Source organism: Cyanistes caeruleus, chromosome Z (assembly GCF_971803275.1).
Source record: "Cyanistes caeruleus chromosome Z, bCyaCae1.hap1.1, whole genome shotgun sequence".
Taxonomy (NCBI): Eukaryota; Metazoa; Chordata; class Aves; order Passeriformes; family Paridae; genus Cyanistes; species Cyanistes caeruleus.
In genome coordinates, this window is record NC_141732.1 from 52,038,559 (window position 1) to 52,063,726 (window position 25,168).

Sequence of the window (25,168 nt, forward strand, 5' to 3'; positions counted from 1 at the left end):
TACTGACTACAAGGTCCCAAAGTCATTCACATCTGGATACTTCAAATGAGGCTTTTCAAGATATTGAAAAATTGGTTACAACTGGCTGCACACCCTGACAGTTGAAAATAAAACTCCCATACCAGTCATAACTAGCAATTCAATTTAACTTATGCACAGTGAGAGCAACAAAATGTAGTTTCTTTCCAAAGAGGCAACAGTGCAGTCAGAACTTCTACAGCTGCCTTTCATGCACTGATAATTAAAAAAAAATCAAAACAAAGTCCCTAACTGGAAAATACACCCTCCCTTTATAATTATCTATTTCAAAGCTGTAATTGAGCATTTCATTATAAAGATGCTAATCAATCCAGAACAATACTCCTGGGACAGCACACAAACCCAGAGACATATCAGTTATAATAGAAATGCTGCAGAAACTTCACTGGGTTTATAATAGTTGCTCATGCATTTCTGTTGTGAAAGATGAAACTCCCACAAGTGCCTTGCATTGTTCCAAGTAGAACATCAGGCTCATCGTCTAGCCTTAAATGTGTTGAAAAATAGCTTTGTTATCAGTAGAAATAACCAGAATGCTCTCATCTAAAACAAAACAAACAAATAACCACAAAAAAACCCCAAAACAACCCCCCCGCAAAAAAAAAGTTTTCATTTCATCTGGCCGCATTCTTAGTTAAAACTATTGATTGTGAGTAAATGAAGCCAAAACTGGAATTGTCTTTCTAGGTTATATTAGATATTGTTTTTAAATTATTTAACATATAATTATTTGAAGCACCCTCTAAAATTTGTTACTGAGATTTTATCTCTGTGAGATAGTGCCAACATTCCAGAGGAATGTTGAGTTCCCACTGCCAAGGACAGCCCTCATTCATCAACTGATGTGTGCAGCCTTGGGATTTCCACAAAATACTGACAATCACAACCTTGTGATACCTGTGGAATTTAATTGTCACATGGGTGACATTTTTCAGGGGAAGGAAAGAGGTAAACTTTTTTCTGCCTGTGTTTAGGAAAGAGTGTTGTGGTAACATGGATTCTAATGGTGCTAATAGACAGTAGGGTTATACGACATGTTTCCTCCAGGTATCGTGAATAGTTTTGTTTCATGTTCTAAAAAGAGAATTAATGTAAGCTGGGTCTTTAAAAGTCTTGAAATACTTCAGTGTGGCTGTCTGAAGGCTTGAAGTTACTTTGTAATTCTGTAATGCCATTCTGTGGTACTTTGTACAGAACATGGGGTAAAATTCTAAAACATTTTTTGAAAAGAACCGATATGAACTTTTTAGTATTTCATTAGACTCTATATTTTCTCAGTTGGATTAGCAATGAAACTAGTTCTCTAATTTGTTCATTTAATTTCATCATGGATAAATATAAGGTAGCTGAAGGTTAAACTCTAGTTTCAATCTCATAGCAGTATATTTAGTGATGTTTACTGATGCTATTTTCCATCTAGAAATTCTGGAAACAAAAAAGCTGAAAGCAGAGGGAAAATGAAGAAGTCCTGGAAGACTTCATTTGTGCATGAGGGACATGTCTGAAAGGCAGAGAGGTTATCTCTTCTACTTCTGTCTTTTCACAAAAATTTCAACTCTGCAGTTCTTTTTGTAATGGTGTATGCTTATGTGTATACACAAGTGTGCATTTGTGTATGTTCTTAAACATTTGCTTTGCTGGATGTTAAGTATGTTATTTTATCTTACATCTGTATTTTTTTTATTCCTTTTGATGCTTAGATTATGAAAGATACTAAAAATCTGAATGACAGGGAGCTGTAACCCAAGACATGGTCTTCTGTGTCATCTATGTATTTTTGATGAAAGGTGACAGACATAACTAGGATAATAATATTACTTTAGTGTCATATCTTCAGTCCGTTCCTTTTTTATTACTTTTTACTGTTCATTTAGAAGACAAACTATGAGTAGTGCCTGCAGTTGGTTATTTCACCAATTTAATCTTCTGTAATATTTCTTTTCTCTGATTTTTCTTGCTCATTGATGAAAGAAGAGACTACAGAGTGTTTGTTTCAGAAACTTGTGTCATGTTTATAGCAGTGAGAATGATAATTGAGCATATATATGAACCAATAGTATGCAGGAAATTCTTTAACAGGATGAAAACTACTCGAATATATGGGTAGAAAAACAGTTTTTTGCTAAACATGGCATCACTCAATAACATTATGGCATGTCCTGTACTCATCACAATGTGCTTTTGGTATATATTTTGTATAAATCTCAGAGATATTTCCACAGCTGTAAACAGTAGAGTTCAGATTTATTTTTTCTCATACTCTTTGTAAAAATGATGTTCATTTGGGTGGTAACACATACTCTTACTTTGTTACTGAGAACTGACAAAAAGATGCTGCAAAAGAAGATGAAGATTACATAATGTCAGTGTGCAATTAACAAGTAGGTTAGAAATTATCAACTTGTTGTTATGGCTAGCATTCTAATTTGTAAGAATAAACTACAAGTTAGTTTTTCTTTAATATCATCAACCCAAAAAGATGAGTGGTTGGGAAGCTGTTGCAGGACTTAGATTTGAAACATTCTTGCTGAAATGTTTCCTGAGAAGAACATAAACCCAGTGAATAATATATGGAAAATCCATAATGCATTTTAATCTATTCTAGTACTTTGTAACAGAGTTGTTAAGAGGATGAACCACAGGCCTAAGAGGGGATTTTTTTTTTATTATCATGTTCTCGTAGCTAAGACATATGCGTGTCAAGTTTCCTGGGCATAACATTGTGTATGAAAGCTCTGGGTATGGGAGCTGCACCACTTCAAAGTGCAGAGAAAATCTTAAAGTGAAAAATGAGAAAGGAGTGCTTGTGTACTGGTTAATGCTTTGTACAGTGTCCAATTGTTAGGTTGTTTAATGTTGAGTAATAGGTTTCACAGTGGAAATCTTTTGTTGATCTCAGTTGGCTTTCACCAGATTAAATACAAGAGGATTAAACTTTCTGCTTCTTACTTCCCATTTGAAGGAGATTGAGGGAGAGGTTCTGTGAAGCACCTGGAATGCCACTTCAAGTGGCCCTACTAAGCCACTAATTTCTTCTAATTACAGATAAATCTATAGTAGCTAATGAGGTCTGTAAAGAAAAGCAGTCTATGAATCATGCTTTCTGGCTGATGATTTTACGATTTTATTTGGTATGAAACTGGCTTGTCAACATTAGGACACCAGTTTGGTGTTTAAAAGTGTACTGATTCACTTGGTGCTTTCCTTAATAAGGAAATTTCAACAATAAAATATCTGTAGGTTGTTACTGCCTTTTAGCTGTCTATTTCAGGATTTATAAAATTATTTTTACTTCTTCTCTGAGTGTAGTAAAACATGCATTTTATTACAATGACACTTTGTAGTTGTTACCTATTTTCCAAAAGAAGACCTGTGGACAGCCATGCACGATTATGCTGTATCTTAGTATGGGAAATGCATAGTGCTTCTATTGCTTCAGGAAGTTTTTGTCTTTTATTACCAAATAATTTTATAATGCCAACTACTTTTGAAAAATAACTGTTTCAGCTCTCCATCTCTTCCTCTAATACAATTGTATTGCCATCAGCAACAATATAATAAAGTGCAGTCAGGCTAAACTAGCTGCAGCTAGATTGCTGTCCTGTGTGTACTGCAAATTCACTGTCTCAGTCAGTCATGCTTCAATCTGATTAGCCAGCAAGTATATTGGATAGTTTTGAAACAGAACCATTAAGTGAAAAGGAAAAAGAAAAGCCATAAAAGAAGAAATTGCAGAGAATGGAGAAAAAATGTATTGTAATACTGAAGTTAGATTTGACTTCTTAGCTTCAAATTTGCAAATGTATTTCTGGTTTTACTTTGGTATCTATGGTACCTGGTATGCTTCAACCATGCCCAATCCTAAAGGCAAGGAATAACCTGAATTTTTTGCAATATCCCTGCTGAAAAAAATACGGGAAGGGCAAAATTCTCCTGAAAATAAGATGGTTGTTGAGATATAAGCAATATTAACAAGTCTGTGTCATGTGCATAGCAGTGGAGCTGTAGAATCATGTTGCTAGGTCATCCACATTCCAAACTCTGTGAAGGAAGTAAGTCACAGACAGATGCTACCTCCGAGAGTAACTGTGGTCTCAAAACTCAGCTGTTGATGGTAGAGTCTAGCTGCTCTTGGTAGTTGTGCTTTTTTGTAAGACTGCCAGGAGAATGTGTTTGAAAGTTGGTTTTGGAGACACTTTTCCTGGGAGTGTCGGAAGAGTATGTATACATGGCACAGTGGCTCTAAGAATGTTTTTTTTATGTGGCTCACATGCTCATACGTTTAGCCTCTTCTACAAGGTGGTAGCTGCACAGCTCCGGTGTTCAAATAATGTACTAAACAGCCAAAGAAGACTAACAAACTGTATATGGCAAATACTCTTGAAGTAATGATACATTCTTTCACTTTTTGTTATTTTGAGGCAAACAAGACAAAGATCAGTCTGTAAATGTTTTTACATAAACAGTCACTGTATTGTTCTTAAACCAGATTTCAGAGGAAACAGTTAATAGGATCTAGAACAACTTATGTTGCAAAAGACATGTAAGATTGAGTCCAACTGTTAATGTAACATGAAGTCCATCACTAAAATATGTCCCTAATCACTATGTCTGCATGTCTTTGAATATCTCCTGGGCTGGCAACTCATCCAACTTCCCAAGGAAGACTGTTCACATCCTTAGTCACCTGTTCAGTGAAGAAATTTTTCCTAATATCCATTCTAAACACCCCTTGCACAACTCAAGACAGTTTATTCTTGCTCTGTTGAGAAGAGCCTGATCCCCCACCATACTAGACCCTCCTGTCAGGCAGTTGTAGAGAGTGGTAAGGTCATCCTGAGCCTCCTTTTCTCCAGGCTAAACACCCCCAGCTCCCTCAGCCACTCCTCACAAGACTTGTGCTCCAGACCCTTCACCAGCTCCGTTGCCCGTCTCTGGTCTCCCTCCAGCAGCTCAGTGACCTTGGAATGAGTGGCCCAGAACTGAACACAGTATTTGGGGTGCAGGCTCAGCAGTGCTGAGGACAGGGGGACAATCTCTGCCCTGCTCTGGCTCCTGCTGGCCACACTATTGCTGGCACAGGCCAGGATGCCATTGGCCTCCTTGGCCACCTGGGCACTGCTGGCTCCTGTTCAGCTGCTGTCACCAGCACCCCCAGGGCCTTTTCCTCTGGGCAGCTTTCCAGCCACTCTGCCCCAGCCTGTGGCACTGCCTGGGGCTGTTGTGACCCGAGGGCAGGACCCAGCTCTGGGCCTTGTTGAACCTCACAGCACGGCCTTGGTCCATGATCCAGCCTGTCCAGATCCCTCTGCAGAGCCTGCCTGCCCTCCAGCACATCAACACTCCCACACAGCTTGGTGTCCTCTGTGAGTTTACTAAGGGTATGTTTGACCCCCTCATCCAAATCATAAGTAAAGATATCAAATAGGACTTGCAGATATTGATCCCTCTAGGACACCATTAGTGAGTGACCTGGGGATTCTAGACGCCTTAGTATGGATTTCACCTTGATTTTTTCCTATGGCTGAAGAAAGAGTAAAATAACAGTGTAGTCAAGATACTTACTTTAGCTCCTTTTTTTTTTTTTTTTGGAAGCTGCTGCTCTTTTTTCCCTTTTCCGTTTCCCTTTCTCTCTTTATCTGTCTTCTTGGGTGTTTGTCTTTTTTTTTTTTTTTTTTTTTAATTTATTTCTTTTCTTTTTTGTTTGCTTGGTTTAGGGTTTTTGTTTTGGGGTTTTGTTTGTTTGGGTTTGTTTGGGGTTTTCTTGTAAGTCTGTTAATTTCTATTTTAGCAAGTGTCAGAATAGAGTTTGCTTTCTTTAATTGCTCATATGGGCAATGTCAGAGGGGGACTATTTCAGGTTTACTGTATGCAAGTAATTTACAGGAGCCAATACTGGGGTATTGGCAGAGTTTGTATTTGTTCAGGCAAGAAGTCATTCTTAGTGGACGATGTTTCATTTGTCTGCTTAGTACCTGTGGCTTTGTAACATGGTTTAAATTATTTCTATAGATTCTCAACAATACATAGCTTAATACCCATAGACAGATAACATGGCATGCTTTTCTCATCAAGAAAGAGATTTCCAGCTCAGCACTTCAGCCACTGCCAGCACAAAGTTCTTTTCTTGAACCGTTATTTGGAGGTGCAAAGTTAAGAAGTTAGGCAATAGTCTAATGAAATGTTTATGCATCATGTATAAGAAAAGTTCTTATGATCTTCAGAAGTGATTAAGATGTCAGGAAGTTGTAAGCATTGAGACACCTGTCAACTTAAAATTGGTATTTTAATTCATGATTTAGAATGGAACTGAAACTGTATCAACATTGGGCTAGGCAAAATTTTCTCTGTGTGGTTTAAGATTCCATATGAACATAAATCTTTTTGTAAGCAAAAAACCAGAAACATTTAAACAATTTTCTGTATGAGAAAACCATCCCATTGATGTGATTTCAAGGTACTTTGCTGTCATTGAGTTGATTTATTCACTAAACAATTTAATCTATTTCTTCAGTTACCAAAAAATATGCTCTGTTTTTCATGGTAACAGAGGAATCTTTGTTGAAGTCTAAAATAGAATTACAATGTAAAGTCAGATTGATATATTAAATTGTTTCATATAGGCAGAATTCCACCTAGCAGTGCAACTCATTTGTGCTTTTACAGTGATGTAGTTCAAATGCTTGCATGACATCAGAAACCTGCTGCTTTAGGATGGGTGCTTACTCACTTTGGAATAACTGTAACAGAGAAATTCAGCAATGATAGACAAACATTAGGGTGTATTGTTACCCAGAGACTGATAAGACTGAAGTTTTGAACACTCAGCACAGCTGCCCTTCAAATTTCCTTAATCATGTGTTTGTATTTTGGATTTTTTGAGAATAAAAGCATAATGAAACATGGAACTTTTCCAGCAGGTCAGCTATGAAACATTTATCATGTTTAATCAATAAAAGATCAAGCAAAATGTGTAACTTCTGCTTCTGCCAGTTGCCCTCATTGCTTTGGAAAATACATTTAATTCTCTTTAAAAGACATTGCTTTACCCAGAGGTATTTCTGAATTGATTTTGATTAAAGAGCTTATGAGAATTAATTTTATGCATTATTTTCTATTCTTGCTAGTAATGATTCAGCTGTCAGTTAGGTTTTTGCAGCCAAGACTTTTCCTTGCACCTTCTTTTTTGCAGACTTCCTTTTTGCACCTTCTCCATCACTAATTCTAGTAATATTTTAAATTATTTTTTTTTGGATTTATTTTTCTTGCATTTCCATGGTATTAGAAATCTGAGGTTTGGAAATGGGTGTAATTCAGGATTGTAATTCAGGTGTGATGGATGAAGCGTAGAAACAGAATTTCAGCACAGTCTTTTGTTTGAATCTTTGTTTCTATGTATTCTTAGAGAAACACCATTGATTGTTTGTTTAATATAAGGTATATCTAGTTACTTTCCTATGGGGAAATATGGGGGGTTTCTGTCTGAAGTCCTTGAGACAAACCAGAGATGACCATGAACTAAAATCTTATCTCTAAACAATTTAAAACTTTGGAAAAGTTGAACCAAAAATCCTGTTTGCAGCACAAATGAACTCTCATACCTTCATATTATTCCCTTTCTTCCAAAATTTTTTATGTTTTTGCTTTGCTGTTTTTGTCAATGTGGCTCCCTGCCTCTGTTACAAGTTTTTTTTTGTCCGTGTTCAATTCTTTTCTGACAACTTTTCCCTGCTGGGCTGAATTTCTGTATTAGCAAGCATTTAAATGGACATTCACACATTCAGGCATGGAAAAACAAGCTGATAAAAAAGAATCAGTGTTTACTTTTCTTTTTCTTTCATTTATTTTTTTTTTAATTTCTAAAATTTGCCCCCAGGTATGCATTTCCTATAACTGTCTTGGAGCAGGAGCCATCTTGTGAGTACCATGATAGCACCTAAAAGATGATTTTTGCTACTAAAGTAAACAGACTGCAGGGAAGCATTCTGGTGTTCAGATGTTTCATTCACCCAGTTGATCCTTTTGAGGATAATTGGTGCACGTGCCCATGCCCTGGTACTATCAGCTGCTGTGCTCCTGCTGAGGAGATTTCTTTTTTGTTTCTGCATTGAACACTCTGGAGAGCTGCACATCTGCACTTTTACTGATCCTGTTAATAGATGTCACTAAACAGGGAAAATCTATCCTCTTAACTTGTGTGTTATTGTTAGATATATTACCTCGTTTCATAGATAGCTCTTTTAGAGATATTGGAAGAGTAATTTTTGATTATTTAATATAGCAGCTATACAGCACTTAACCTAAAATAATAATAGCTTTTATTGAAGCATCATCAAGAGAATTTTTTTTTTCCAAAGAACTTTTGACCTTTCTGTAGTTATTGTGATTGTCTGCCAAGGACAAACCTCATCTTTCTGCCCTGGTGCAGTGTGAATATTGTAATAAGGGCTGCTGATAAGAGTTTGTCACCCTGGATTAATTCTGAAAGGCGAGTATTGGACCTGTAATGACAAGGCTAGTGTAACCTGGTGCTGCAAATGCTGTTTGTGTTTACACTGCCTTTGGTACCACACTCAGGTAATGAACCATCACCAGGAAGAAATAGAAAAGGAAAGAAACAACGTCATTTAAGACTTAATAATGCTTTAGAGGAGTCTTTCTCTTTGGAACTACTAAGGCGTCTTGATGTGGAAGCTGATAGTTGTCTTGATAATTTCATTTAGCTCTTTTAAGGAATTGCATCTTCATGTGAGTTTTCACAAAGAAGCTAAGTACAAACCTACATACCATGTGATATAATATCAATGTTGGTACAGTTGTCAGTAGCAGGGTCTGAAGATTTGTTTTCCTTGTGGGTGAAGCTAATACAGACTTTTGTGGAGAACCTTGATAGCACCAGAATGTCTCTTGGCTTGCATCCCTCTATGTTACCATCCCATCACCTGCATGCCTCCATTAACAGTGTATCTTCACCTTGAAAAAACTACTCAAACACCACCTAGTTCTTGTGCTTATGTTTCCTTGAGCTGAAATACTCGAAGTTTGCAGGTAAAGAGGGAGAACAAGCAGCAAGCAAATGGTCTTCTGGAAACCGTAGTGTATTTATCAGGTTAGCTAAAGCCATGACTCTGAGAAACATGAAAGAAAGGGAGTACTGAGGGCTTTCATTTTATGGCCTGAGTGATAATGAATATTACCTTCAAAGCAGACACAATGAGTGCAGTATTCGCAAGTGGTTGTACGTGCATTTAGAATGAGAGAACAGAAAAAATGAAAAAGAAAAGAAAAGGAACAAGCTCTTTTTTCCTTTCAGCCTTTTCTTTGCCAGGTTTTTTGGTACATCCCTTCATTTGCAGACAGCTTGTAGAGGATAAGTGCATATTCACATACCAGGATCATAAAGTTTTTTAAATTCATCTTTTCCCCAGACAGACAGTAATATTTTTCCTCTTAGCCACCACGTTTAATATTTTGATGGGAGTGCTTGAAATGTATGAAAAAAATATGCCCTGGTGCCTCATTAAAGAACTGTATTGTGTAAAACAAGTACCTTTGTGGTCACCATTTTTTCCCCTTCTCTGCTTCCCTTACTGTCAGTATTGTTTCCTCTCTGCTTCTGCCCCTGAAAGGAGTAAGGGAGTACTTAGTACCTACCACATTTCTCTGTTCACCTTCACACATCAGCTAGTGTGGTTGTGTACTAATGAAAAGATAGTTTTGTTCTTAAGGGAGCTGCCTTTACACATTGTTCAGGGTTCCCCTGTAACTCCTGCATTCCAGAAGAAGCAAAATAAAAAAAATCACCTCTTCCTTGAAAGTACATTTCATATATCACCATCTTCGTGATACTATTGGAATCATTACACAGCAGTTGGCTCTGATACGCTTACACAGACACAAATTGAGTCCGACAGGACTGGTGTCTCATGGACTTTGCTGTCATTAGAAATGCTGGCATGAAGATGGTAGCGATGAAAGGGGAGAGCTGGTGCCTTTAGCATTTTGCCTATGAAGATTTCTTAGGTTTGAATTTTTGATAGCAGTAGCTGATTCAAAAGATACTTTTACAAAAGAGATTCATAACATAGCATAGATTTCTACCAGCTGCTCATGTCTTTTCTTCCTTGAGTAAATTCTTTTGAACATTTCCCTGTACTAAAAACGGACTCTTTATGCCACCCACAAAACTGTAAGATCTATTTAGTGGAATAATAATTAGTACACTCTTTTCTCTGCCCTCTTGGTTTTCATCTTTACTGCAAGGAAGCCACATGTGTGGTAATGAAGAAGGTAGAATCAAACTTAACAAAGCTTGTATGTTGCAGATCCTTCTGAAAGTGTAGTTGCATTTCACATTGTTTTGGTACCAGTGTCAGGCTGCTTAGGGATATCTCTAGTATTTCCTGTCTGAGGAGGAAAATATTTTTCTATTCCTTAATTTGTGTTAGTGTGGCATATTTGGACAAGGATAAGACACTGTTTTTTCAAGTCAGGTACTTGAGCTGTAGTTCTACCAGTGTATCATATTCAATTATGCATTGTAATAAACGAGACGGATTGAATTTAGATCTCAACCCTTTATACAATGCCAGATTTCTGTTTTTCTATTACGCATAATTCAGATATGTGCAGGAAGTCGTGACAGGAATTTTAACCTTAGAATGTTGCTGAACTATGCAATATGTTAATAATATGTTCTGATGTAGATTTTCCAGTGTTATTCTTAACAGATGTCAGGGTATCTGGGGTATCAACTCCCTGCTTGCATGTGGATTTGCAATGGATGTCTAAGCTGCTTTGATTACCTTCTTGCAACATCAGTTCCAGTGATGTCTTAAACCTCATCAGCTATACTAGTTTCTTTGATTCAGAACATACTGTTTTTCTAACTGAGTATTCAGGATGTGACGATTGATTATGTGGTAAAGATAAACTAAGAAATATGTTGTAAAAACGCTTACATATACTGTGTCTTGGATCATCTTGTATATACCAGTAGCCTGAAATTAATTTTGTTTCTTTCTGCCTTACTCTTTTGTCTTTAAAAATTGTTTTTCCTTAAACTGTGAATATGTAAAAAAATAGAAAGGCTCCGGGCTATTTTTGCTAATTATATTCTTATCTTTTCACAGGCTCTGAAAATACTTCATCTGAAATTTCAGACTGGACAGACTCGCAGTGGCTTCTAAGCCAGTGAGAACAAGGCTGCGAAAGCATGCTGGTGCCAAGCTGTCAGATGATGCACGTAGTCAGGCCAGTGGTGGTGCTCCTGTGCTTGCTGCTCTATGCTGATGCTGAAAGTAAGCTTATTATTCATTTATGCTTAGGCCTTGGCCATTGTGAATAGTTTTGTTTTCAGCTGGTGGTTACTAAGAGTCTTGTAATGAGTTTCTTTTGAGTGCTTCCTCAAACACTTCAAGGTCTTCTATAGATCACAACCAGTATTTGAAAAGGATTGTTTATGCAACTTCCTTACTATCCTTCTTCTTAATGCCTCTTTTCTTAAGCATGGGATGGTTCATGCTAAGATGGTGCAGACCACTGTCACAAAGTTCCACAGTCAAAGACCAACCTCGTTTGCCAGACATTGGTCAAATACCTTAAAGATGTTTGTCATTCTTTGAATATTTCTGTCTTAACTTTGATAAAACAAAAAAAAAATACATCCTCCTCCCAATTAATATGCAGTCCAATTAAAATTCCTGTCCCTTTGTAAGTGCTGCAACAGCTGTTCTAATGTATTATTTCCGACAGCTGTTGCAGAGTACAGTATCCAAACAAATCAAGCAGAACTGACAACTTAGTGGCTGGCCTAAACATGTGACAATTCAGTGAGGAAAGGCACCTATGTTTACTTGTACTGAGGGGAAGCTACTGGAGTTTGGTCAATTAGGTTATCTATTAATGGGAAGATAATATCTTCTTTTTAATTGGGAAATCATTAGGTCTGCCTTGTTTACATCTGTTCCTTCTCCCAGCTGTCCTTTGGCTTCTTGCAGAAGTAATGTGAAAATGAGAAAAGCCATTTGCTTTCCACCTGTTGGTCTGCAGGTTTACTGCAAGCTGGCTGGCTGACTGCTAACATTGACTTCTTTGAGGGATATTTTCCTACTTTCCTGCTAGTTCCTGACTCTATGCAGACACATGACCAATCAATAACTTTTTTTCAGCTCTGTATTTAGAAGACTTCCGTGTTTTTTCACAGGTCTGTTAAATTAAGTAGAAACACAGAGTAATATAATCAGCTTTAGTAAGGCTGGCCGTATCAGTTCTCAGTAACGCATACAGAGGAGCTCTTTATCACCCCACTTACCCACCTGCACTCCAGGTAAACAGAGTCACAGCAGTAAAAGAGATACAAAAATTTTTAAGTTTTATGCATAATAAGATTTCCTTCTTTTAAGTGGAGCTATGTGAAAGTGAAATACATGGAGGAAAAAAAGGACAAAACATACATGTTTGTTGTGTACTGACAGCTGAGATTCTTTGGCCCCTTTCCAGTTAGATAATGACCAGCTGGGATCATTGTATCTAAGGTGAAGCCAAGGACATTTTAACACTTTAGCCAGCAAATAATTAATTGGGAAGTAGGCCCATATGTTGGACCGTTTTGCAGTTGTAGTATTCCACCTATTTAAAAAGTTGTAAGAAACACAGAGATCAGCTTTTTCTGACAGTTTCTCTCAGAATGAGATTATGATTCTCAAGTATTAAATATACGCTAGCTTTTAAGTTGCTTAAATAATTCTATGCATTTTATAGTATCAAATTGCGTGCCATCTATATGTTTATGTGACCCCACTTAGTATTGCCATTTCTTTGAAGGTCACGATATAGTCACTTTTTCATCTTACACACATTATTTGGGATGTACACTGAATCTCCACAGACATAGTTATTTTATGTCAGGGTGAGATAGGATAGCATCCATGAGCCTTCTGTATGCAGACACACAGAAAGACCTGTCTTCATCCATGATTGTCTCTCCTCACCTGAAGAATAGTTCCTGCTGTGCTGAAGTTACGCTGCCCTCTGCTCTTGCAGATACTTGTGCTCCTTTTTTGTCTTGCTTTTTCTAGAACTGTCCCAAACCCTACTTTAACCTAGTGCTTTTCTTGAAATCCTTCACAAAGAGTAGCAGGACCACATTGCTTCATTTTAATGGGGAGAAGACAGAAGATGAGACAAAGGGAACAAAAAAAATTATCATTTTTTTTCTCTGTCATCCTGTAAAGGTTATGCTTTCCTTTTTTTGCCCTTATTCTCCTGTTGCTAACATCAAAGCACTGCAGAAGAGAAGGTGTATCTAAACATTGACACTACATTGTACACTTTCTAGAGTAGATCCAAGTGGGTAAGGAACTCACGCTCTTCCAGTCTCAATGTCAAATCACTGTGAGCAGGATCCAAGTAGCAAGCCAGCTTAATGCTACTGAAGTGGTAGTCCTTAGTACTTTTTGTTTTAGGGACAACCTTCACAGCTGAGAGAGGCAGGGATTGAGATACCTTTGTTCCACTCCATCATTTTGAAAGACCCCACAGTCTGAAATGTGTTGGCATGGGCTGATAAAGGTACTGTGTCAACAAGCATGTGTGAAAACTCGGTTTGATTCTTACTCATAATCCAGAGACTAAATTTACGTGTGACTGAGAAAAATAAGCAAAATTGAAAGGTGGCAAAATTATGTTTGCTGCTTTTACCTTTTGATGTTAGTAATATGATGTGATGCTTGAAAATACAAGAAGTTAAAAATCTCAAGAATTGTAACTATTTTTTTAGATGTCTTTTATTTGGTATTTGTAGGTTCAGTGTACACTAAGAAGTAGCAAAGCACATTTTATCTGAGGATAGAAAGTACTTCTTTGTTACTTTTTATTGGGGAACAGCAAACTGCTAGTCTACAGTGTTTTTCATTGGGTGAGCTGTTCTCAGTAGTGTAGATGGCAATGCTTCACCACATCTACTGAGATATTAATAATATAGTTTTTTTTGCCATAAGAAAAGTATTTTTAAAAGTTTTTTAATGTTTGTTTAAAGGAACTGACAGAACAGTAACTATGCAGAAGCTTTTTGCAGGTTCTTCTGTTTAATGCAAGATGCATACATGTTTTAGAGACTCTTGCATAATATATTTCTTTAAAAACTATCAAATATGGTACATTATTATTATTATGTGTTTCTGACCTTGCCAAGGATTACTGAACTCACTTAACCACTGAGCTTGAATAAGTATAGGAAATATAAAATCCTTCCAAAAGCATTATTTGTGGTCTCCTAGTACTCATTTTTGAAAAATAAGGGTGTAATTTGGATTAATAGAATCAAATATTTTTCTGCAGATAGTCTGCATCCTGCTTTTTAATAATTGAGTTGATTCTTGTGCGTCCTGTTCCTTTTCTGTAATGAGAAAGGCCTGACCACCAGCATTTCAGATTTCTCTGCTGCATTCCAGTAAATTTGTCTGTTTAGTGCTCTTCCTTCATTCTTGAAGCTTCTTCTTCTTTCTTACATAGCTTCTGCTCTGACATTTTTCTTTTGTTACTTCTTTGGAAATGCTGTTTTAGAAGAGAAGCAGCAATTCTCTCTTCCTTCAGCAGAAGTGTTTGCAGCTTACTGAAAAAGGCAAACAGAAATACTTACTAAAAACAATGCATTTATTGTATATTGCTTCTCTTCCTGACTGTTTGAAACATGAATAATGAATAATGCTTAGTTTGTTCTCTGGCTTCTAATGCATATTGTGACAGTTACCATCGTGCAGATAGCCACGGTACCATCATACCATCATCTCTAGGCTAGGATCAGTTTTGACAGGTCAGTAATGACTGACAACAGATGTTGGGATAATTGAGACAAATTCTTGTTTAATAGGATGCAAAGACAGTAATTTAGAATTAGTGAAACAATTTTTTTGCTCAATATTTTTTTTCTTTTTTTTCACTTTTTAAAAAAATTAACTTTTTAGGGATCATGTGTGTTTTTCCCTACTAATACCACTCTTTCTCCTTAAAAAGTTTATGTTCTCCAACTAACTAAAATACTAAACTACCCAACAGATCTTTCAAAGTAATTAAGTTGCAGAAAGCAGTTATGTTGTGGTAAGTCTTACAAGTGGACATACATGGTTCACTGTTCCAGAATAAGTCCATGAACACTATATGCAGTGAAGCCCAATATGGATTTTTTTTACTTTTTTGTATGTGTCCCTTGGATAATTTGGAATCTGATGTTTTTTCAAAGTAAATTAGATTTACATTCAAACTCTGACATCTTTGAACAGATAATTTCAATAAACTGCTTTCAGGTATGGGCAGTGACGAGAAAAATTTAAAGATAAAATCTTCTTCTTCTTTATTGGTAATTTTTTTACAGTATCATTTGTCTATATTATTGCTGATAGCATGCACTGTGTGTAAGATACATCCCTTTGGTTATATTTCTCTTTTTTTTCCTAATAGTGATGATGTGTTCAAGAGAGTTGAACTATAAGCTGGGGATTTTTTTGGGGAAAAAAACAGTTCAAATTTTCTTTTATATTCCTTTTTTTTTTTTTCCACACAGGAATTTTGATAAGCTCTCTTCAATTCAACCCTAGGGCATTTTTTCTGTTGATTTGATGAAAATTGCTATATACTGTTGCAAGAGTAATTTTATACTGGACTTGTTAAATACGATATTACATATGTCAAATAAATCATCCATCAGTTAAAGTTTTAGTTTTAGGGTAAAGTGGGACAGTCATACCAAACCATTCTAGATGCATTCATTTTGCTCAGCAGCAAAGTGAAGGCTTTGGAATAAATGTGATAGTTGAGATTAAGAGTCAGGGAAAATGAAAATCTTATGCAGTCATTCCAGACATACGGACTTAGCTGCAGAAACTACAGGTAATGAAGCTCTTTGCATGAGCCAGAGTTTATCCAACTTTTCAAATCCTTATATTGATGCAAATTTGAGTAGTTTAGTTCCAGCAGTAGCCGTAACTATCAACATATTTCTTTAACCTGGTGTAAATTATCAAGTATTAACAGCAAAATTGTGAATAACATATTTCAGTTTAAATGATTTTTAAGTATGCAATTTGGTTATCTCTAAATCTGTACATAAGAAAACATTTTGAAATGTGATTTGTGTGCATTCTGTAAAGTGTAGATTCAGAATTAAATCATCAGGGTTTTGAACTTCAGAACAAACTAAAGAAAATTAAAGAATGGTTCTTCTGAACATTTTTCTTTCTGCATTGCTGCTCTGAAGATTGTTGCTGTGTCTCTTTCAGAGCTGTTGTCATTTCAGGTAGTTGTAAGCCCCTACCTCCCTAAAGCAGAACACTGGACAGAGCTGAGTTGCAAGCGTGGGAATCTGAGAAGCATTAAGCCCTGGCAACTTTGCCTGTGTCAGACTGTAGAGGAAGTGAATTTCCCCAAGTAAAAAATGCCTTTGTCTTTTGAAATTTTTAAGCATGTATAAAATCAGAGTCAGAAAATCCAGGGTCTCCAGTCTTCTCCAGACACCCAGAAATCTAGATATGGGAACTATTGCTAATGGCATTATAGAGTTGGACAAACCCACATGATTTATATTAATGTTATCCATAAACAGCAAGTGTTTTTGGAGAAACTACAGTATGGGTAGTTATCTCACTGTGTGTAATTCCCTGCAGCATCAGTAATGACCACTGGCAGATAAAGGAATGTGAGTCATTAATATTCCTGTGTCAGAATTGGCAGTCAATTCCAGTGTGTCTGCTAGATCGCTAAAGAACATGTCTGCATACTTCGAAAGTTTCCTAGAGGTACATATCATAATCTCAATATAGGAAAGCTCTTAGGGAAAAAGGAAGGCAAAACAGTGGTACAGAAATTTTAGAATTTTTTTTTGGTTATATTCACACAGCACAACAACTGCTGTGGTGTTTTATAGTATTTTTACCCCCTATCTGAAGCTTAAACCTCACTGTCTGAAATTGAGCTAAAATGTTAAGTATCAGCATCTGTTCAGTAGTGAATTTCTGACAACATCTTTAGAAAATTATAAATATCTGAATGTTTATAAAAAGGTCACCATTCACTTTTGTCCACCCTATGTTTCAGTAAGCTGCCTCCTCCCAAAATAACATATATATAGGATGATTCTGGCTTAAGCAGTGTCTACTTGAAGCCATATTTGTTCAGAATAATTAGGCAAATATTTTTTAATTTAATCCTTTCAAATTCTTGTGCATATGCACAATATTTTACACAAGTTTTTGATGGCACATATTAATTTTAAAATTGCAAATTTATTTTGACTGCTTTCTTCTAAAGGAAATTATGTGGAGGATAAAGTTGCACCTTTAATTTAAATTGTTATCTAATAGGTTTAAGCATAAAGTTTTGTACAAATTGCTTATGTGGCTTTCACTAAATTACACAAAACTGTGAGGTACATGTTATGAAAAAATTGAATGTAGAATTCTGTCTGTTGATTACAAATTCATGTTATATAATTGAGGGAAATATATTGATAAAAGACAAAATGTGAAATTACCCATAAACATAAAATTGTGTGGCATATGGTCATTTCAGTTTACAAGAAATTCTGGGACGTGACTTTATAAACATTTTGGACATGGTCTTGCTGTGCAAAGTAGTAGCAATGAACAGAATTTCACAATACCTGACACGTTCTCAAATTCCTACAACACATAAATTCTGAGAGCCTTTTTCCAACAAGGCTGTTATGTGGAAGAGAATACAATAGAAGTTTAAAGTTTGTTCTGTTGAGATATAAATTCTTTGTCTATATGGCTTCATGAAATCTAAATTGATAGAGTTTTGTTCTACTTACTGCTAAGGAACTGATTTTTAACTTATTTTGTAAAGCTTTCTGTGCTTTCTACTTAGGACCAGTGTATGGATGGGAGAGAGCTTCCACTGCTGTTGATTTTACTTTAGTATGTGCAGTTGTGAGGAAGGAGGCACAAACAATAAGGAAAAGAAATAAGAAATTTTCTTCTTATAATATAATAATAAGGGAAAAAAAATAAAAAAAATAATAATAATAGTATAAGGGAAAGACAAGAAATTTATTTTGGCAGTGATCATTAATTAGGTATGGGCATTTCCAGGGAAGTTCCACCTGTGTCACTTTTTTCATCCAAGAATATCACATACACTTCAATATGTAAAATAATTATTGAGAATATGGGCAGAGGATGTCTGGACTGAAAAGAGAAATAGTCAATTGGCTTCCTATTCTAGTAAAAAAGCCGCACATTTTACCAGAAACAGATCGCATAGTACCTCTAAACGTAAGGATTTTGAAAATAAACAAGGGTTTTTTTTGTGTGAAAAATTCTTTGTGTTAAGATGAGGTTGTAGAGTCTAACATCATTTGATTGAAAAGCAAAGGTAGCATGAATGTGAATAAAAAGCGAAATTAACCCTACAGATAAGGGCATAGTGAGGCCAGTAGTGCATTGAAGTGTGTCAGTGGCTGCTGACAAACTGGAGAAAATGCAAGGAGAAAAACAGAGATTCAGATGATACTTTTATCATCATTGGTAATAAGTATTTTATAAAACAAGTATTATTTCAGTTGATGGATACGTATTTTTTCTTAGAATGTAGGAATTGTAATAGAGAGCTTTGTTCAATAAATATAAGTTTAGTAATTAGTAGCTGATTGTGGTCAATTGCATTGTGGGTATTGAAACTGTGATTAAAGGTCAGTTACTACTATATATCTGAATATTCTCAGATTCAGATTTGATGCATTTTACAGACATAACAGAAGGTGCTAGACTCATTACAGAAGTGGCAAAGAGAATCCATTTGTATCTTTTTTTTTTAGTGTAGAAAAAATAGTTTTAAACCTATGAGTAATTCTACCTGAGGAATAAGGAAGAGGAGGAGATCATTGGAAATGGTATAAACCTTAGTGCACTTGTATCTTGCATACTAGAATACAGTCTGATATACCTATCTTAAGAAAACATGACTGAGTTACATAAAATACTTTCAAGTGACAGCTAACATGGTCCAGAGGATGGGACAGCTACCATGTGAGAAGGGAAGAAGAGCCTGAAGAGGCTGAGAGTCTTTCAGTTTCAAGGAGAGTTGGCAGAAGTGGGTTGTAGGGATTGTGGCTAAAGTCTGAAAATTCCAGGGGCAGAGGAGAGAATAAAAACAGAATGGATATCCACCTACTTAATAATAACACAGTTGTGGAGTTTGGGGATTTTAGTAGAAGAGTTATTAAAAGCAGGTAAAAAACGGAAATTACTGTTTGTTGTTGTGGAGGCAGACAGTATTTATAGTTGTAAAGAGCTTAAATAATCCATGTACAGGAGGTCCATAAATTAATACTAAAAGAACAAACAGGAATGCCATCGTTAATGCAATTATGCATATGAAGTGAATAGACCTCAAAAATTCCCCAGGCTACTGTGCCCATATATGGCATGTTCTCTTGACATGGAGACATTATAGCAGATAAGAGGACTTATTGTGTCCTAATAAGGCATTTGCTATAGTCTTACACTCAAATACATACGGTTTCAACAGGCATTGTGCATTGTGTTCCTTGACACTAACTTTTCCAGAAAATCTCATTTGGAGATTCTTCTATCACACTATATCACAATTATATCAAAATTTGATACAGTTTAAAACTAGGAAGTTAAATTAGAGGCTATGGCAAGCATTTAAGCAAAACCAGTTATAATTTTGGAAAATTCCAGTATTAGTGTTACCGATAGCAGAGCTCACATATATGCCTGCTCTGTGTGTATGTGTTTTTGTGTGTGTGCATATGTTGTTTTGGGGCAGGAGACACAAGGATTAGTTATTTTATGGGATGTGTTAGAAGCTTTACAATTTACAAATTAAGCAGATTAGTGGAAAATCCTAGTCACCTTTTTTTCTTCTTTTCTAAACTTTCATCCTCAGATATACTCTTAACGTGAAGAAGGGTAACATGTTCGCTGACCTTTTTCAGTATCTGGTCTGATGAAAGTGACTTAAAGGTTGTAGCATCTCAAGATGTTTGCATTCTAAAAACTGGAGGTAAACTGCAACTCAAAAAGGTCCCACAACATCTTAGGAAGATGACACTGTGTCTACACTTAAGTCCAGATTTTTGAAATCAAATGGATGCAGATTTATTAAATATTAAAAAGATATAGTTCCTTTTAAAATTAAATGTCTCATAAGAAATTAATTTAGATTCCTTTTAAATGATTTGGCAATGCACTAATTTAAGATTAATTTGTTACTAAAGACGTTTGTTAAAATGTCTAACTAAAATAACTAAACATGATTCTCTTGTATTGATTATTGCATTCTACGTAGCAGCTCAGTGCAATTTTTTTCAAGAATTACAGACTTCTAAAAACATTACAGTGAAATGAAGTACTTTGGAGACTTATGAGTGTGGATAACATAAGTATGTTAAAAATAGCTTTTAGATTTACATGAAAAATGTGAGGGATTTTCCCATGGCAGAAAGTCTCTAGAAAACTTTTCTCAGCTATACACCATCATTTGACAGCAGCTCAGTACCCACACAGAGCAGGAACTCATTTGGTATCTTGAGAGTCTTGTGACAGTTCATGATGGAATGCAATTTAGGTATGTTATGTATAAACAGTTTTGAGAAACCTGATCCTTAATTTTTCTGCATTTTTTGTGTTCATCAAGTATAGGATATGAAAAAGGGGGAAAAAAAAAGGATCTCTTCTTAGAAATGCATAACTTAGAGTTATCGCTAAATACTAATAAATGCATTTTCAATACTCTTTCAATATTCTCTTTCTTTTTTTCCTTCTGAATAAATGCAAATATGTGAATAGAGGTGACAGGGTTTTTAGCTACACTTGGACGTGAATTTTCTTATTTGATTTTGAAATGTAGAATTTGGATAAAATTTGTGGATTTTATTTATGTGAAAGTATTAGAAGTTCTAGCCAAATTATTCTCAGATCCCTCAGCAAGATTATTTTACCTTTTCCCTAGCCAGAAAAATCTACCTTTTGTCCAGAATGCCCCAAACATTGTTTGCTCTTCAGTTTGGTATAGACTAGTTTTATATGGGCTCCTCTCTAACATGTGCACTTATGTGAGAATTTATAGATGCCTTTGTTTAAAAATACTCATTTCTGCCACTGAGGAGATCTTCTAAGTCTTTAGCATCTGAATTTTTTTGTATGTGTGCATCTCTTTTCTTATCCTTGAGTGCATGTCTCAATGTCTTATTGCAAAATACATTTTAACCTTGGGGGAAAAGATGCACTACTCTGAGAGCCTGAAGATCGAGAGTTTGTATTGCTTTGATGTTAATAGATCTGTCATGTCTTTTCAATTTACAAAGAAATCATTTTGAAGGATCAGTGAGAATAAAAAGGGGTCTCTTATGTAGGAGGACCAAATCTACACCTCTCAGGTTTTAGTATGTCAGTGTGTGGCACTTGAAATCTTTCTTTTATCAAGACAATTTTTTAAAATTCCATATTAGTGTTTTCTTTCTGGCGTATTACTGTTTACTTCTTAGGTTGTGAACAGAGCATAAAACTGCAGCGGTGAATTATCAGAACTTTTGGAGCTATAGATACCTTGAAACAGTAAGGACTGCTGTCTCATTGTGCATAGATCAGTTTCAAAAATCATATTTGTTAGACGTTTGACTGTAGGCAAGAGAAGGGTCTATACGAGACTGTCAGATTCAAAGGAATATTGCATCTTACATTTTTTCGCTAGAGTCATCCTGGTACCCTATCCAAAGCTAACTTTCAGGAAATAAATTAATAATCTTCATTTGCAGTGCCTAATCAACTATATTCCGATACTACAGGTAAATTTTAGTAAGTTTTCAGATTTTCTTTTTTTTTTTCCTTTTTTTTTTTTTTTTCCTTTTTTTTTTTTTTTTCCTTTTTTTTTTTCGGGAAAAGAAGTTACAAAAGTAATCAAGCACTCCTTGCCATTTGGGAGAATACTATTAAGGAAAGTGCAGGATGAGTAATGCACAATTACAAAGAAAGCTGTTGTCTTTGACCATATAGTAATGCTACAGGCAGAATCTCAATGGTATCCCAAAGACTGATTCTTTTAGAAGCTACTGAAATTTGTTCCCAAGAACCAATTCAAAAAAATAAGAAGGTGGTATTTCATACAATATTCTGATTCAAATATACTCAATTGCTTTGAGACTGCAGTTTTAGAAAATATCTTAAGGTCTGTGAAAAATATTTCATTGATACTAGTTTCTGATTGCAACGTTAATGTTTTCTTTAAGGTAAATAAATTATGCTACTATTCATTTTGGATGGGAATTTGTATTCCTTTAATAATTTCTTTTCTCTTCAGAATGCAGACATAGTCCAGAAAAGACACTTAACATAGAAATGATGTAAAGGTGAATAGGAAATGAAATCACAAATACCATTTAACTCTAAATTGGATTTTAGGGTAATTTAAATCTCACCACTGAAGTATTTATCTCTAAATGCTTCTAATTTAAAAGCTTTTAAAGGAGTGTGCAAAATTTTTCTGATAGTTAATGCATTTTCCTTTTTCTGCCCAATACCCTAAGTTGCACAAAGTCAGCAGAATCCATGGTCTAAAAATAGTATTTATTCTCCAATAGTCTTAATTTTTTTATCACAATCTGAGTACCCAGCTCCAAATCCTGGGACCTTACACCTGCTCTGCTAGGTGAGTTACCTGAGTTACCTCTTGTCTCTTACTGTCTGCAACTGGTCTGTGGCCCAGTTTTCTTCAGGCCAAGCTAGAATGCATTCTGGCTGGTATTGAGGGGGATGCTTTCTGCTTTGAGAAGGCATGCTTTTTGCTGTGAGGAAGTATTCTTTTCCTGGTCTGAGTGGAATGCAGGAGAATTTCTGTGCACCTGCGAAGACCAGCAGCCTGCCAGGACTGAACTTAACCACTCTATGTGCTTTGGCACCAGAGGGTGCCTAAATTTTCAGCCGTGCTGTGAATCTCTATGGGCCTCTCCCTCTTAGTGAAAAAAATCTGTATTTCCTGTGTTCTTCATTTACCATTTTTGTGTCTTCCTATGCATCCATTTTTTCCTTCAGCTGTCTTTATTCTTCCTCATGCTAACTTCCCCACTCCTCTCTTAATGTCAAAATATGCACCAGTTTTCCTAAGTGTCCTTGGAATCTGGTCCAGAAATGTTGTCAGTCATGCATCACTAAGTTGAAACAAAGCAGGAGCACCCATGTGGAAATAATAGACTGAAAAATTCATCAAAGAAATTTCATGTAAGTTGCAGAAACTCATTAGAGGTCAGTAAAGTAGTATTACAACCTAATGTTTAAGCAGAAGCAACTTTGCTTGCCTCATACTCAAATGGGCATGCTTTCTCACTTTATTTCTGATTTTTGATATTTTACTTGACCAAAATGTTTCCAAAAATGTCAAAGATCCTTTCAATATTATCTGTGTTGTACTATCAGACAAGCAGTCAGACAGACAAGACTTATTATCTGCTGATCTTTCAGTACTTTCAATGAAGAAAAGGTAACCTCTAATCAATGACACAAAAAGGAAGCCAAACTCTAATTTTTTATCTGTCTAGACTATACAGACCTTCTCAAAAGGAACTGTAATTGTGCACAGGTATTCTGCTTTTTAAAAAACGACATTCCATCTGTGCAAAGCATTTTAAGAATTGTCATTTTACTAAAATGTACCATATTACCCCAACTTACTAGACTGTGGGATCTGTAGAGTTGCTATTCTGGCAAAGTTTGTTTTTTTAATTTTTCTGCATACTTTTATTTTAATTCAGTTTCTGTGTTTCATTGATCCTGCTGCAATTTTTCTTATATTGAAGTAGTACTGCTTTCACAGAAACTACTTGTAAAAAAAATATAATTCTCAGGATCCTATCCTAAAAATTGAGAGTTTGAAAAACCCTGTTTTTTTGGATTGTAGTCTTGCTGTTGTGTGTTATCTTAATTAGTCTCAGTAATTAAATCATTAAATGATTGGCACTTACCTCTTACTAGCAAACAGTAAAGCTTAGTGCTTTCTTTCTTGACCCCCTGAGACCTGCTATTTCAGTTCTTCATGCAACTCTTCATTTGTGGCATTTGTGCTGTCAAGAGGCATGAAGTCAGTGCACAGCACTGTAGCTCTGCAGCATGAACAGCACTGGGAAGGGGTTAACCTAGCCCACTGACTGTACTTTCAGACCAACTGCATCTTATGTGTGTTGCCTCAGTGAAAAGTGAAAGACAATACCAAGCTGACTGTAGCTAATTAATGTCGGACAATGTAACTTGAGTTTGTTGTAGAGGTCTGACTGACTTTTTAACAATTAGCTTTCATTGCTTACGGGTTTTGCAGGAATTCTTTTGTGGATGTGTATTTCAATAAAAATATTTTGGGTAAAGGATGGTTAATATTTTCCATTAATGATACCAGCTTGGACATTGACCTGTCCTTATTCTCAGTAAGGCTGCATACCAAATTCAAAAATGCAAATTTGTTTCTACTATTTTCATCTGCCAGTACTTCAGTAGCTAATACTATATCAGCTAAATCCAAATGAGCTAGTACTGCTAAAACTACTCTTCAGCTTATGTTGATCAGCTAGAACTGATTTATATTTTCTCTTATTTTATATTTTAATTCAAGTATTTTTTAAAACTACATCATTAGCAGTGGTTGATTTCTCAGGCTGATTTGACAGTTGGGAATTTGATTTCAAGTAAGATATCTAAGATACTAGGAAAAATTCCTTCACCAAAACAGTTATGAAGCTCTCCAACAGGCTACCCAGGGAGTTGATTAAATCATCATCCTTGGGAATATTTAAAAGATGTGTAGTTGTGGTACTTAGGAATATCTTATGTAGTGGATTTGGCAGTGTTGGATTAATTGTTGGTCTCGCTGTTCCTAAGTGTCTTTTCCAGCCTAGATGGTTCTATGATTCTATCCTGGAAACTTATATCTGAAGCACTTCTTTCTAAAACTCTAACATGTGTTCCGTTAATCTGTGTCTGATTATTCATAGTAACCTTTTTTTTTTCTTTTCATTTCCTCAGGACTTCACTCGTATATAGTTGAGATTGACATTCGTTCATTAGGAAAAGAAAATGAAAATTGAAAATATCTTACATTTGTG

At 35.7% G+C, this 25,168-nt stretch overlaps 1 protein-coding gene across 17 annotated transcripts in view; it reads left to right on the forward strand.

The window, feature by feature from the left end:
• PTPRD (protein tyrosine phosphatase receptor type D) overlaps window positions 1-25,168 on the forward strand; it is a 1,176,387-nt gene that overhangs the window by 883,001 nt on the left and 268,218 nt on the right. For 16 of the 17 annotated variants that reach the window (XM_086870058.1, XM_086870064.1, XM_086870061.1 and 13 more), the window contains one exon: window positions 11,172-11,339. In XM_086870058.1, the coding sequence (XP_086726184.1) occupies window positions 11,255-11,339 (85 nt within the window). In that variant the 5' untranslated portion in view covers window positions 11,172-11,254. Of the gene's footprint in view, window positions 1-4,965; window positions 5,421-11,171; window positions 11,340-25,168 lie in introns of those variants that run through there. The other variant, XM_086870077.1, reaches the window with a different exon arrangement.